Source organism: Abramis brama (assembly GCF_963993115.1).
Source record: "Abramis brama genome assembly, chromosome: 4".
Lineage (NCBI taxonomy): Eukaryota > Metazoa > Chordata > Actinopteri > Cypriniformes > Leuciscidae > Abramis > Abramis brama.
In genome coordinates, this window is record NC_139966.1 from 43,086,969 (window position 1) to 43,100,693 (window position 13,725).

At 35.9% G+C, this 13,725-nt stretch overlaps 2 protein-coding genes and 2 long non-coding RNA genes across 8 annotated transcripts in view; 2 read left to right on the forward strand and 2 right to left on the reverse strand.

Annotated features, from left to right (window-relative positions):
* LOC311080606 lies at positions 1-10,534 on the forward strand. The gene is made up of 3 exons (XR_014605653.1): positions 1-227; positions 1,163-1,346; positions 10,462-10,534. It is a non-coding gene; the product is annotated as an uncharacterized lncRNA (long non-coding RNA).
* On the reverse strand, positions 548-7,190 carry slc26a3.1 (solute carrier family 26 member 3; the record flags this gene model as incomplete). Its single annotated transcript, XM_084110646.1, has 19 exons — positions 548-645; positions 760-893; positions 982-1,036; positions 1,154-1,378; positions 2,811-2,906; positions 3,151-3,243; positions 3,332-3,401; positions 3,494-3,600; positions 3,749-3,844; positions 3,991-4,068; positions 4,164-4,277; positions 4,375-4,522; positions 4,730-4,812; positions 4,910-5,062; positions 5,178-5,342; positions 6,209-6,369; positions 6,503-6,613; positions 6,707-6,846; positions 7,063-7,190. The coding sequence occupies 19 exons, from the start codon at positions 7,188-7,190 to the stop codon at positions 595-597; spliced, it is 2,208 nt and encodes a 735-aa protein (XP_083966772.1). The 3' UTR covers positions 548-594.
* Positions 9,941-13,725, reverse strand: part of slc26a3.2 (solute carrier family 26 member 3, tandem duplicate 2) — a 15,600-nt gene continuing 11,815 nt past the window's right edge. For all 4 annotated transcript variants that reach the window (XM_084110645.1, XM_084110642.1, XM_084110644.1 and 1 more), the window contains 10 exons: positions 13,590-13,685; positions 13,268-13,374; positions 12,766-12,835; positions 11,748-11,840; positions 11,574-11,669; positions 11,174-11,401; positions 10,983-11,037; positions 10,700-10,833; positions 10,494-10,568; positions 9,941-10,365 (listed from right to left, as the gene is read on the reverse strand). In XM_084110645.1, the coding sequence (XP_083966771.1) occupies positions 10,315-10,365; positions 10,494-10,568; positions 10,700-10,833; positions 10,983-11,037; positions 11,174-11,401; positions 11,574-11,669; positions 11,748-11,840; positions 12,766-12,835; positions 13,268-13,374; positions 13,590-13,685 (1,005 nt within the window). In that variant the 3' untranslated portion in view covers positions 9,941-10,314. The remainder of the gene's footprint in view (positions 10,366-10,493; positions 10,569-10,699; positions 10,834-10,982; positions 11,038-11,173; positions 11,402-11,573; positions 11,670-11,747; positions 11,841-12,765; positions 12,836-13,267; positions 13,375-13,589; positions 13,686-13,725) is intronic.
* LOC311080605 overlaps positions 12,486-13,725 on the forward strand; it is a 22,147-nt gene continuing 20,907 nt past the window's right edge. Inside the window, exons 1-3 of one of the 2 annotated variants that reach the window (XR_014605651.1) lie at positions 12,486-12,841; positions 13,244-13,438; positions 13,567-13,616. This is a non-coding gene — a long non-coding RNA (uncharacterized lncRNA). The remainder of the gene's footprint in view (positions 12,842-13,243; positions 13,439-13,566; positions 13,617-13,725) is intronic. The other variant, XR_014605652.1, reaches the window with a different exon arrangement.

Consider the following 13,725-nt stretch of genomic DNA (forward strand, 5'->3'; position numbering starts at 1 on the left):
CATCCGTACTTCCGCAGCCATGACAAACACATTGTGCGCTTTAAAAACTAAATAATGCGTTACAATTTTTCAGCATTTTCCATGTCCCTACACGTCAAAGAGGAAACATTTGCAGGACCGTGGAGAATGGAAATCACCTGAGGCTGTAGAGACTTTGCTCTCTCTGAGCCGAAACACGTGCGGCATATGACCATAACGGAGGGAAAAATGAGTACCTGGCTTGTAAGGTAAGAATTGTTATCATTAAACGTTAGTTAAAATGGTCTTAACCAATTACATTTATAATATCCAAAGTGTAGGCTTCTGCTCGCCGCTTGTGACAGTTTCTCCTGTGACTAAACCCCAAACAACATTAATCAATTTACTTTAAGTCCACTAAATCGCCTGTAAACATGGTAACAATGGATGTATGCTGCTGTAAACTAAAATAGTGCATTTTCTTTTTTCAAGGCAGCCTGAGTTGAGTGTCTATCCTCTGGCTAGACTTAAAAACAGCCCTATAATGTGCTGTGACAGTGGTGAAATGCACTCATAAAACATTCACCACAACCTTTCCAGCATGATTTAGAGTATTTCAGTAGGGTTTTCTGTTCCTCACACAGTTACAGTTTCTCTCTGAATGACTCCGTAGTTTATGCTTATATCCTGTAGATATCACAACACAGATAAACACAAATATATCAGCATGGAGAACCTTGACAGCAGATGGTTGTTGTAAATTAAATATTTATTATCACAATATTGAATCATGTTATGTACCTTTTCTAGTTCTCCATGATCTGGATGCTTCTCCAGAATGTGCAACATGGCGTCATGTAGTGTGGGGTAAAAGATGGACGTCTTAATCTCGTTGTCAAAAAATGTACACTGATTAAGTTTCTCCATGACGTATACTGTAAAGAGAGCAGACCTGTCTTAATGAAGAGCTTTTGGAATAAAATGGCTGGAAATAAGCCCAACATTTATAGGAGATTGTTTTACCATCGCATGAAACTATGTAGACGTCCACCTCGATTCGTATAAACTCTTTTAGCATCTATAAGAAAAACAACAGTACAGTGTGAGGTACATGAGGTATTTCTGACCATTTTAGAAGAAACCAGGCCCAGTGAAAATGAACAGTATGCTGTATCTCATAGTAAGCCATTTTTACCATCTTAAGACCCTTGAGTGCAGATGTATCTAGGAATGAGACAGCGGAGAAGTCCAGGACCAAACTGTGAATGTTCACAGGAGGGACAGAGATGTTGGCAGGAAGTTCTGTGTTCCAGTTCACCTGGATTGGAAGGCCAGAGAAGTCAGTGGGCTGGTCCAGACTCTCCATGTCGCTGTCATCCTCTGACGTGGTAATTGATGGTTGTCTCACCTTAAGGTCTCTCTGTGAATATTGTTACCATAATGCATTTCAGATCATGCAGGAACAACACTTTTTCTGTTATTCGATTGACATTTTTTGAGGACTTTATCAGAACATTGTATAGCCTACTCATTCATCACTAGTACTGTTTACTATAACTTTATTTATTTTTTTATTTTTTTACATTTTAGAAAAACTATTAAACTATTTAAAAAAAAGTTTTGAAGATCATTGGAAACAGAAGCAAAAATACCCTAAAATGTAAAAATATTAAATAAATTTAAAAAATGCATAAAACCATATGGGAAGTGGCATAGTGTCCTCATTATCCTGTTCGATTAATCCATTAACATACAAAAAAAAAAAATAGAATTTAAATTAAACTGTATGGAAAGTAGGATATGTGTCTTTCATCAACCTGTCCTACACTGAAAAAAATTTGGAGTAGGATTTACTTGAAAAAAGCTAGGCAACTTTTTTCACTCAGAAAATGCTAGTAAATTTACAAAGATTTGCCAAGTAAAAACCTAAACATATTCATCAGTAGCTTTAATTAGAAAGTTAAATTTACTTGGAATATGGAATTAAGTAAACTTTACTTAACCTAGTTAAGTGAAAGTAACACAGAAAATAAGTAATTTTAACTTGGCTAGTAAAAGGTTGATTAATATCGATTTAGTTTTTTAGAAATTTCCTTTGCATTACATTTCACGCAAACAATAATATTGAATTATACCAGTCATTTATAGTATGTGCTTTACTTAGATTATCTAAGTAATTTATACTACAGCATGTCAGATGTTAAGCATCATGTGAATGCAAAGACCTCAATACTTGGTAGACACAATGACGGTAACATTTGATGGATCGTTTTTGTGTTTGAATGTGTCATTTTGAGCAGAAAATTTACTGGAAATGTCACAAAATGGCAAGTTACTAATCCTGACAACAAAAGCAATGATAAAACAGTGTAAATACAGCTGGAAACCAGTGAAAAATTAACCTCATTAATTATTCAAGGTCCAGTGCATGATGGGAACCCCAGTATCAGAAAAGCTGAGTAATTTTTACTTAATTTTATTGAGTTGATATTTACGCTTTCATTTCTACTCGCTTGAATTAAGTACTGATATGGAATTTACTTCGTTTTTTTAATTCTTGCCTGAACTAACTTTTTCATGTAAATTACATTGTTTTTTTTCAGTAGTATTTACTTCACCAAAAAATCATTTTTTACAGTGTATTAATCCATTAAAATTACATTAATTAAATAAATAATTATTTAAATAAAACAGTATGGTAGGTGGGATAATCCATTAATAAATAAATACAATTTACATTTTAAAAGAGTATTTTTAATGTCATGAGAAACATAAATTAATTGTGTCCAAATGTTTGAGTTGTAGTATATACCAAACATCACTGATAAATCATAATAATGGTTAGGACATACATCTGACACCTCCAGCTCTCCATTACGCAGCATTTTTCTGATCTTTCGCAGAGCTTTGTTCCTTTTCTTCAACACTCGTAGGGGACTAAAACCCACCTAGAAGAAAGCAAATATTTAGCCCAGAGAAATAACACCCAGCTCCTTCTATACCAGGGGTGCCAAATCCTGTTCCTGGAGATCGATACCTTCCTGCTAAGTTCTGCTCAAAACCCTGATCGAACAACTGTTCCAGCTTATTAAGATCTTCAGGAGCACTTGATAATTATAGAACTCTGCAGGTAGGTAGATCTCCAGGAACAGGATTGGGCACCCCAAATCTTGAAAATAACAAGAGACGTACTGCTTGGACCAGTTTATCTCTGAAGAAATCAATGTTAGCAAAGAAGATGGGCGAGGGGATTTTGAATATTTTAACTCCGTCAGGTTCAGAAATCTGAAATGGAATAAAATCTCATTGAAACAACATTTTGGCATTTGTAAAAGAAAGATTAATCCAGAGGAAGGGCAAGATCAGCACTCACAGAGATGTAGTCTTTGCGATCCCTGTAGATGTCAGTTCCTGTAATATTGGCCAGGACGGAACAGCGTGGGCTGCAGCAAACAAAATATTATTTTGCAGGGTCAGTAAAAATTCAATAAAACAATTTTTTGGCATTTGAAGGTATCATGAATCCCGCTCTCACAATTGAGTCCTGCAGACCACAGTGAACAGTTCTGCCCCAAGACCAACAGCCAACCCCAGATCCAACCCCAGAAAAAGAGAGGCCAGGAAGGTCACCACCCAGGTCACCTGTGAGAAACAGAGACACATGGGCATTTTGATCTGGACCAAAAGATTTTTCAATTTAGATCAGCATATGCTTAGGTTTTAGATTATATTCAAATAAAAGCTGCTAGAGGATTAGATCATTCTCATAATAATGAAAAGAGAAACTCACAAAGTCAGGCCGGTCATTCTTCCATAAGAACGGCAGCTCTCTGAACTGCATCAGCATGCCTTTCAGATTAACAATGACCAGAGCACCTAGAACAGACTGAAAAGAAAAGCATAAAGGTCATTAGACAGACTCCTGCATCTACAGTCTATAATTTATATAACTAAAAGGGCTTTATAGAGTTTAAATTGTGAGATTAGCTCATGCAGTTTGTGTTCTGTGTATAAAGACATACAAATTCCCACCCTGGGCAACGGCTCAAGTAGAAATCCTACTGCGACAATCACGATCAGTACCATCATGGCTGAAAGAACTCCAGCTATCTACAAATGTTATAAAACGAACATCAATCTTTCATTCTTTGTATTCTTGTAGTAAGCAGATGGTTTCAGATCAAGGAATAGCATGAGAGTTTTACCTGCGTCTTCCCTCCGGTGCTCTCTTGTATAGCCGTCCTAGAAAGTGCTGTGCTGGCGGCAAATGACCGGAAAGATGCCCCGAACATGTTGCTTACCCCGAATGCAATGAGCTCCTGTTACATGCAGATGAGCGTATAAAACTCTGTCCGTGTTTTTTTGCGAAGTAACAAATTCAGCGGTTCAAAATTTGCATTGTTTGCAGTGACTGACCTGGTTCCCATCAATCGTATAGTCGTGCTTGACGGAGTAGATTTTAGCTACCGAGAAAGCCACAGCAAATCCTACTATGGCCATAGGGAAGGCCTCCACTGCACTCTCCTCAATGACTTCCAGGTTTGGAGCAACCGGTGATTCATATCTAAGAAAGAGAGATGTTACACATTAGATGTTGATTTCCATCTGGGAAAAGGCTTTAAAATAAAATGTATATTGTATCTGATTAATATTTTTCACTTTAGAGCAATCACTTATATGCACAATATATCTGTTCCCATTGAATATGCACATTAAATTGAGTCACTTTTTATGTTGGCGATATTGTAGACACATATTGTTAGATTCTCACCCGTTCACCATCTCCCCAACCACGACCACATCAAATCGCTCCTCGAAGTTGAATGCATAAGAGACTCCACAAGCAATAACAGTCTGTTGGGATAGATTTGCATTAAGTTTGATAGATTGTGGTAGAGTTACTCGTTGATAGAAGTGATGTATTTTGTCTTAGTGTGGTAATTATACCTACCATGATGACTTCTATAGGTATCGGCACAGGTAGTTTCGACTTGAATCTGTCATTGATCTCCTTCACAATAAGCACCAGTGACATGATCACAATAGACGTCACCAGGTCGGCCACATTCGTGTTAGTGATTCGGCTAAAAACTTCCACCAAAGTCTGAAATCAAAGACCAAATACTTGATATGTCCACTAAAAAGTAATATGGAGCTACAGTATGTGATGATAAATGTCTACATTGCTGGTGCAATAAAAGAGAAGAACTTTAACTTACATATACAATGGCGAGTGGCCCGTTTATTCCAGGAAAGTCCAGTCCCAGCACAAACCTGAGCTGGGATACCAAAATGTGAACGGCAGCTGCAGTGGTGAATCCTGACACCAGAGTATCTGACAGATACATGACAATAAAGCCCACCTGCAGCAGCCCCATTATGAGCTAAAAAAAAAATAAGAAAAAAGAAAAATTATAAAATATATATATATATATATATATATATATACAGTGCAATGCATAAGTGAATACACCCATGCTAAAGTTGACTAAAAAGAGGAATAAAAAATCATATTTTGGAAATTGAACTTAATGCCTTAATTTAAAAAATTAGGAAAAATCCAACCTTTAAGGACACCAATTTTCTTTGTGAATGAATAATGTATCGTAAATAAATAAATGTTCTTCCTTAAAATACATGGTGCATAAGTGAGTACACCCCTATGTTAAATTCCCATAGAGGCAGGCAGATTTTTATTTTTAAGTATTTTTTTTAAAAAAAAATTAGGATACTGTGCATCCTGATAAAGTTCCCTTGGCCTTTGGAATTAAAATAGCCCCACATCATCACATAGCCTTCACCATACCTAGAGATTGGCATGGGGTGGCTATGTGATGATGTGGGGCTATTTTAATTCCAAAGGCCAAGGGAACTTTATCAGGATGCATAGTATCCTAAAAAAAAATAAAAAAAAATACTTAAAAATAAAAATCTGCCTGCCTCTATGGGAATTTAACATAGGGGTGTACTCACTTATGCACCATGTATTTTAAGGAAGAACATTTATTTATTTACGATACATTATTCATTCACAAAGAAAATTGGTGTCCTTAAAGGTTGGATTTTTCCTAATTTTTTAAATTAAGGCATTAAGTTCAATTTCCAAAATATGATTTTTTATTCCTCTTTTTAGTCAACTTTAGCATGGGTGTATTCACTTATGCATTGCACTGTATATATATATATATATATATATATATATATATATATATATTGGGGTGAAATGTGACTTGTCTTTTCGAGAATATACCTGAAATGCGCCCATGAGAAAAGTAACCGAGGAAGCAACTAGAACTCTCTGCTGTTCCAGGCTCAACCCTTCAAATCCAGTGATGTTTGCTGAAGGTCCCTCATCAGGCACCAGTCGTGTGACAACAGCGCCCACCATTAGACTCAGAATAGGAAAAGCCCCTATAACATGGTCCAATTAGAAAGTGCAACCTCAATCACTCATGTCCAAACCTTCACTTGTAATTCATTAGCCTCCTGGTATGTTGTGTGTACGCATATATCATGTAAATGCAGTTGACAATATATCACACACCTACTGACAGGTGTCTTGAGGTGCCCAAAAAGAAGTAGACTATTGCAGGGAAGAATGCAGTATACAGTCCATATCCCGGTGGTAAGGAGGCCAGCAAGGAAAATGCAAGTCCTGATACAAAATAATGGTGTAATTATAAGTATTTATTTATTACAGAAGTCTTAAAAAAAAGATTTTAGCCAATCTATGAAAAACATGCAATACCTTGTAGCACTGCTACTAGTCCAGTGCTGATGCCTGAAACAATGTCTCCCAGTAGCCATTCTTTAATGTTGTAGTTCTTCATCCATCCAATGATTGGAAGAAAGGAAAGAGCTGCGTTCTTTGCACGATTCGTATCACAACTACAATGTACACCATAAAAACACAATTTGCTAAAGCTTCCTGTTTTATCATATAGACCCAAAGTTTAGATCCATACGCTATCTCAATGACAACATCTTCAAACGTGCTTGTAATAAATGACCATATTACAGTTTATTTTAAATGCGTTATTGAAGACAGATGCTAACAATGAATGACTAATTGAATGGTGACTATATGAAGGGACAGATTCTCACGTGAAGTAGTCTTTAAGATGGTGCCGTAGAGTTTTGCGGTTCCTGTTGATCCTCTCGTGCTGTTCTGCAAAGGAATCCTCTGAAAACAGAGGCCTGACCACCACATAGTGTCTCCCGAAGGGCTGCATCCTGGTTAGTTAGTTTTCAGATGCAGCTCGAGTGCTTTATATAGTCTGGTTTGTTTGATGAGGCCATCATTAGTCTTATCATAGATATTGTGGGCTGTCTTTTGCGAACATTAATCATTAAAGGATTTTAGAATGTATAATATGTTTTTTTTAGTCATTCTTCCTTATTTCCATGCTTTTTAGAGAAGGAAACATAAAAATAGAGCTGCAGGAAAAGTATGTGAACCCACGTGGATTTGAATTATGAATTATTGCAAGGAAGTCACAACAGTAGACAGTGATTAACTTCCTCCATTTAGACTAATGAACATCACAGAGATGCTTTTAAAATCCGTTCAAGCTTTATGCAAATGAACAATACTGATATTCTCTTTTGTTTGAGGAATGGTTCAATGCTTCTTGTGAATGGTAATGTTTTCATTTGTCTCATTTGGACTAGTTAGCTTAGGGGGTTCACATACCTTTTCAACTTTGCACTGTAAATGTATACTCAATGATGTACTCAATTCAGGCATTAAAACGTGCCATTGTTTGTGTATTATGTGTTAATGAAGATCAAGCCAAATTTTATGACCGGTTTAAGTTCAAAGGTTCACAAATACTTTTTTTTTTTCCTGCTACTGAATTTCCTTTTGCCCGGATTTGAAATGACTCAGACTGATTAAATACGTGACGTCTATATCAAGTTTTGACCGTTTGTTTACGGAGTCGATGAATGTACATTGTTGTCGATTGCATGTACAGTATTGTGCGATATGACTCTGCAACTTCTTTTTGGTAAAATGTGATCTAACCAAATAGAGCTTGTTCCTGGATCGATATCCTTTGTTTGTCCAGGAACCACATTCCAATCACACAATTAAAGTTCTATAACTATAATCCTAACCTACCCCTGAAATCAGACATACATTATTTGCTATCATGTTGTTCAGCCTGTCTAAGCCTAAGATCTGATTAGTTAATATGAATGTTGTTCCATACCGGAAACGATGTTACTTCTTAAATCACGTTAAGTTACCTATTTTTACTGTCAGTATGTGGTTCTCTTTTGTTTTCATGCAACATATAATATAATTCAAATCAAGTTAAAGTCCTGTATGGCCCAATTCCAGGAAAGAGTGTTGTTTGCTGCCTCATTACTTACTACTGGAAGAATTAACAGGACTGAACTTATATATACAGTATATGTATATGTTTCAGCCCTGTTGCACTGTAGTCTGTGACTTTACCATTTTCTCTTTAATGATTTGATATTTTTGTCATATTTGAGCAGAGGTGTAAAGTATTTGAGTAAATGTAATTAGTTACTGTACTTCAGTATCTTTTTTGCTACTTTGTACTTTGAGGATTAAGGATATTGGCAACTTTTGCTCTCTACTTGACTATATTTTTGAGTATGTACTCTTTACTCCAATACATTTGTAATGGGTAATTGCAATAACTCGTTACGTTTTGCATGGCAACTAACTTTTTCTGCAGCAGTTTATTTCTGTTACAAAAGAAATGATATCTGCATTGACGGAGCCCTTACTCACCCAAACTTGTCAACAAGGCTACTTACAGGAATGTACTTTTGGTACTAATGTACTAATTGACTTTTTTGGTTGTAATTATAGTTTACATTATTTATCCATTTTATTGAAGAGACCTTTTTGAAGAATGTTGCTTTACTTGTGCTCTTTTTTTTTTTTTTTGAGAACTTGATATTAAATGAATAATTCACCCAAAAATGAAAATGTTTCTCACCCTCAAGTTGTTCCAAACCTTCTTCTGCTGAACACAAACGATATTTTGGAGAAAGTTGGTAACCAAACAGTTGACGGTAGCCATTGACTTCCGTAGTATTTTTTTTTTCCTACTATGAAAGTCAGTGGGGTCCATCTTGTCTGGTTACCAACATTTTTTTTAAATATCTTCTTTTGTATTCAGCAGAAGAAAGAAACTCCTACATGTTTGGAGCAACTTGATGAGTAAATTATGACAACATTTTCTTTTTTGGGTGAACTATCCCCTTAACTGAGACTTGAGTGTCTGTAGGTGTTTAAGAGGCTGTTGTGTCGATTGCAATATTGAGATATTCAGTTTTATTTAGACTTTAGAAAATAAAGGTCAAGTCAAGTCAAGTCAAGTGTATTTATATAGCGCTTTTCACAATACAGATTGCATCAAAGCAGCTTCACAGCATTAAACCAAAATAACACAACAAGGTTGTTTCTAGTGTAAATTTATTGATTGATAAAATTAAATTAATATCCCCAAAATATCCCCAATATAAGGTGATCGCTCTCCTCACACTGTTTCTTGTTTTCCACTGGCATGTCTCTTAGGTGTTTAGGACTAGTGCATCTTTGAGTCTACATTCAGTGTGAGGAAAATACTGATAAAATCAGATACTCTAAGACTTTTACTCAAGTCGTATTGGAATTGGTGACTTGTAATGGAGTAATTTTTGCTATCTCTACTTTTCAGGTACTCTTTACACCTTGAGATTAAAATTTGCTTAGTCTGTTATACTGTGACTGCATTTATTACTCTATAATGATTTGATATTTTTGATCATATTTGATGAAGTCATCTTCAATAGCTTATGAATTTTCCTTAATTTGAAGGTACAAATGACAAGTTGTTTTGTTATCTTGCCCTCTTCACTTCCTCAACAATAACTTCCTTTCTCGTATGGATAGTTATTCATTTACTGCTAAGAATGCGATTTATACTACGTCTTACTCCAGAAAAAGTAAAACAACTTTATCTGCACATGCCTTTATTAGTTAAGGTTTGTCTCAAAACCTTTTCATTTGTTATGGTTTGTCATCAGGGAGGACAGTGTATATTTTGGAAAACATTTTTTTTTTATTTTAGAATAAAAATAGTGCACAAAAAAAGACAAGCTATTCAAAAAGAAAAAAGTACAAAAGGCACTGATAGTGAACTGATAAGAGTGTTTGTACAACTCGTTCACCACAAATCCAATAATTTAGTGACATGACACATTGGCATAATCTAGAGCCAATTCATTCTGCATGCAGCACAGAATACAAAACTGCTACATGCTAAATCAAATTAATTCTTATATACATTGATTTTAAAGTTCTACATAGCGGAGGATTCGAGTTGATTCACTTCAGAACCTTGTCTCTGGTTTTGTGTCTGTTTCGATTTCCATTTTCATGTCCTGCAGAAAAAAAGAGCAGTTTAACTTCAAGAAAAGATATTAAACAATGGATGAAACATTCCTTTAAATAATGTATTTAATGCTTAATTTTAACAGGTTCAATCCCTGGTGTCTGTTGGGTCACATACTGGCATTTCTTGGATTGTCAACCCATTGGACATGCTGCTGCCATTATTGTGTTGGTATTGGAAACTTCCTGAAACCTGTTGAGTTCAAATTAGACACACATTTTAATAATGCGTTTTTGATCAAATATTAACTTTAACATTTAATATTAATATTAACATTAATTCAGATTTGAATGAACAAATGAAGCTTGTACGTTTTCCTTCACCTTCTCGCTCACAGTCTTCGGTGGATGGGACTCATGAATGTAGAGCATTGCATCATGGATGGTCAAAAAGAAGATAGACGTCTTTATTTCATCATCAAAAAATGTACAGTTCCTCAGCTTCTCTATGATATACGCTGGAAACGACACGTCAAAGGTTTGAGTTACTGCACAGTTTATTATTACAGACCATTATGCTACATTATAATAGCCGTGGCACTGCAGATAAGGGGTTACGTTGTAAAATACACTACAAATACCCTCTAGAAGGAAATAAAGTACTTACGGTCACAGCCTACTATGTAAACATCAACATCAATGCGTATAAATTCCTTTAAGGTCTGTAAACAGAAGTGTTTGTGGTCTATTAGATCTTTTTCAGATTAGAATTTAATGCATTGCACTGAGAAATACCAAGAGATTAGCAAAAATGATTAAATGTACACTTTGATTTCAGAATGACCCCAACTGCCTTACCGCTTGCAGACCCTTGAGTGCAGATATATCTAGGAATGAGACCGCAGAGAAGTCCAGGACCAAACTGTGGATGTTCACAGGAGGGACTCGGATGTTGGCAGGAAGTTCTGCGTTCCAGTTCACCTGGATTGGAAGATCTGAATAGTCTGTGGGCTTGTCTAGATCCTCCATGTTGCATTCATCCTCTGACTCTTCAATGGGCATTGAACATGTCGCCTGTAGTCCGTTCTATAGCCGAAAGATAGTAAAGTATAACTTTAGATAGATATCTAAATGATAAGATTAGAGTTATCATTTGATTGTCTCAGATTAAGACATCAAAGCAGTGGATGGAATACAGCTACATTACATAACAACATTTGAGATCATTGCTATCATGTTTTAAAACTTGAGGACGTACAGATGTTAAGGTCAGCTCCCCTTTCTTTATCAGTTTCTTAATCTTCTTTAGGGCCTTGTTTCTCTTCCTCAGGATTCTCAGAGGATTAAAGCCTACCTGCATTAAAGTAAACAGGTTAGGTTGTGATAATGTCTTCTGAGGTCTGGGTTATCACACTGAAACTACTGCACTCACAGCGTCCTTCAGTTTGTCTCTGAAGAAATCGATGTTTGCGAAGAAAATGGGAGATGGGATTCTGAAAATCTTTACTCCCTCTGGTTCATAGATCTGTAGGAGATTCAGAAAGAAAGAAAATGATAAGGCAAACTTTTGTTTCTTTCATTCATCTGCTTCTTTTCAGATGCTCTTTAAGTTGTCCATATCTTTGTCCATCATGTGCATAGACACACACCATGTAATAATAGATAATAGGGTCACATTTTATATTAGGCGTCTTTTACTAGTATGCTGAAATTTAAAAAAAATAAACGTGTTAGGTACAATGTCATTGTGTTCATGTTCTTTTGCAAAAAGACTTTTGCTGCTATTGAGGTGGGATACGGGTAAGGTTAGGGGGTGAACGTGATTTCACCAAGTACCACGTGATCCTGGAACAACTTTCCAATCAACCAATCAGATTTGAGGGACAAGTTTACAGTTTATGTCAAAATATGTCGATCCAGTAACATGTCTTACTTGGCAAAATCATGGTGACCAAGGTAGGTTAGGGATGGGTTTGGTGGTATGGGTAGGTTTAAGGGGTTAAGGGGTAAGAGAAGGGTCAACAGTGTAATTATAGATGTAATTACAGAAACTAATTACAGCTGTAATTACATGCAGGTAATTACAATAAAAAAGTGATCAGCTGACTTAACTTAAAAAAGGTGGTGAAACCCGTTGCCTTAAAATTAAGTAAATAACCTCATGCGTAATTGAAAAATTAAGTTATGTGAACTTGACAATTCCTCATAACTTCATTTTTTCAATTATGCATGAAGTTTCTTTACTTAATAATTTTAAGGCAATTCATTTTAGGTTAAGTCAACTGATCACTTTTTACAGTGTACAATGTAAAAACATAAATTATTAATTTAAATGTTAGTACATAGTACTAAAAGACACTTAATATAAAGTGGGACCAAAAATAGAAACAATGCATATTGCTTATGTTACAAAATATGGATGAAGAGGATGCATCTGTTGTCGGACCTACATTGACATAGTCCTTGCGATCTCTGTAGATATCTGTTCCTGAGATATTAGCCAGGATACTGCAGCGTGGACTGAAGGTAAGAACAGATAAATAGATTATCAAAAGTATAACTGAATAGATTATAAGTGAGAATAGATATATGATAGTGATTTAGAAAAAAAACTAAACCGCATTTCTCTGTCTCCCGGTTTCACAGACAAGGCTTAAGCTTAGTCCATGCAGACTAAGATGCATGTTTTAACTGAAAGCAACTTGCACTGGCATATCTTAAAATATGTCAAAGCCATTGTTTTGTCTCAAGATGCACGCCAGTCATGTTTTTTTTCTAAGGCACATTTATAAAAGCAATATAAATCTCCTAATTGAACTAAGGCCTAATCCTGGCTAAATCTAAGCCTTGTCTGTGAAACCAGTCCAATATATATTTAAAGAAGCAATAAATATTTATACCATATTCAAATTATTTTATTTTATCCAGATGAGTGGATCTGTCAACACTTACAACTGAGCCCTGAAGACCACAGTGAGGAGCTCCAGTCCAAGACCAATGGCAAGTCCTATGTCCAGCCCCAGGAATATAGCTGCCAAACAGGTCCCCAGCCAAACAAACTGGAGGACAACAACAGAGGGAGGCATTACACAGAGATATGCCACTTGACAGTTCACTTCTAAGGTGATTTATTTGGGATGTTATCTCAGATAAAATACTACAAGTTTAAATAATGGAATTCTTATTAAGAAGCTCAAATTTGAAATCTGTTTGTCTACTATTTTTTTCTGAAATCCCTTCTTTGCATTTAGAGGGAGAGGTCAAAGGCTCTTACACAGTCAGGGCGGTCTTTCTTCCACAGGTAAGGAACTGTTACCACCTGCATCAACATCCCCTTCAGGTTCACGATCACCACTGCGCCCAACAACGACTGCAGTCACACAACACAACACACAACTACTTCAAACATT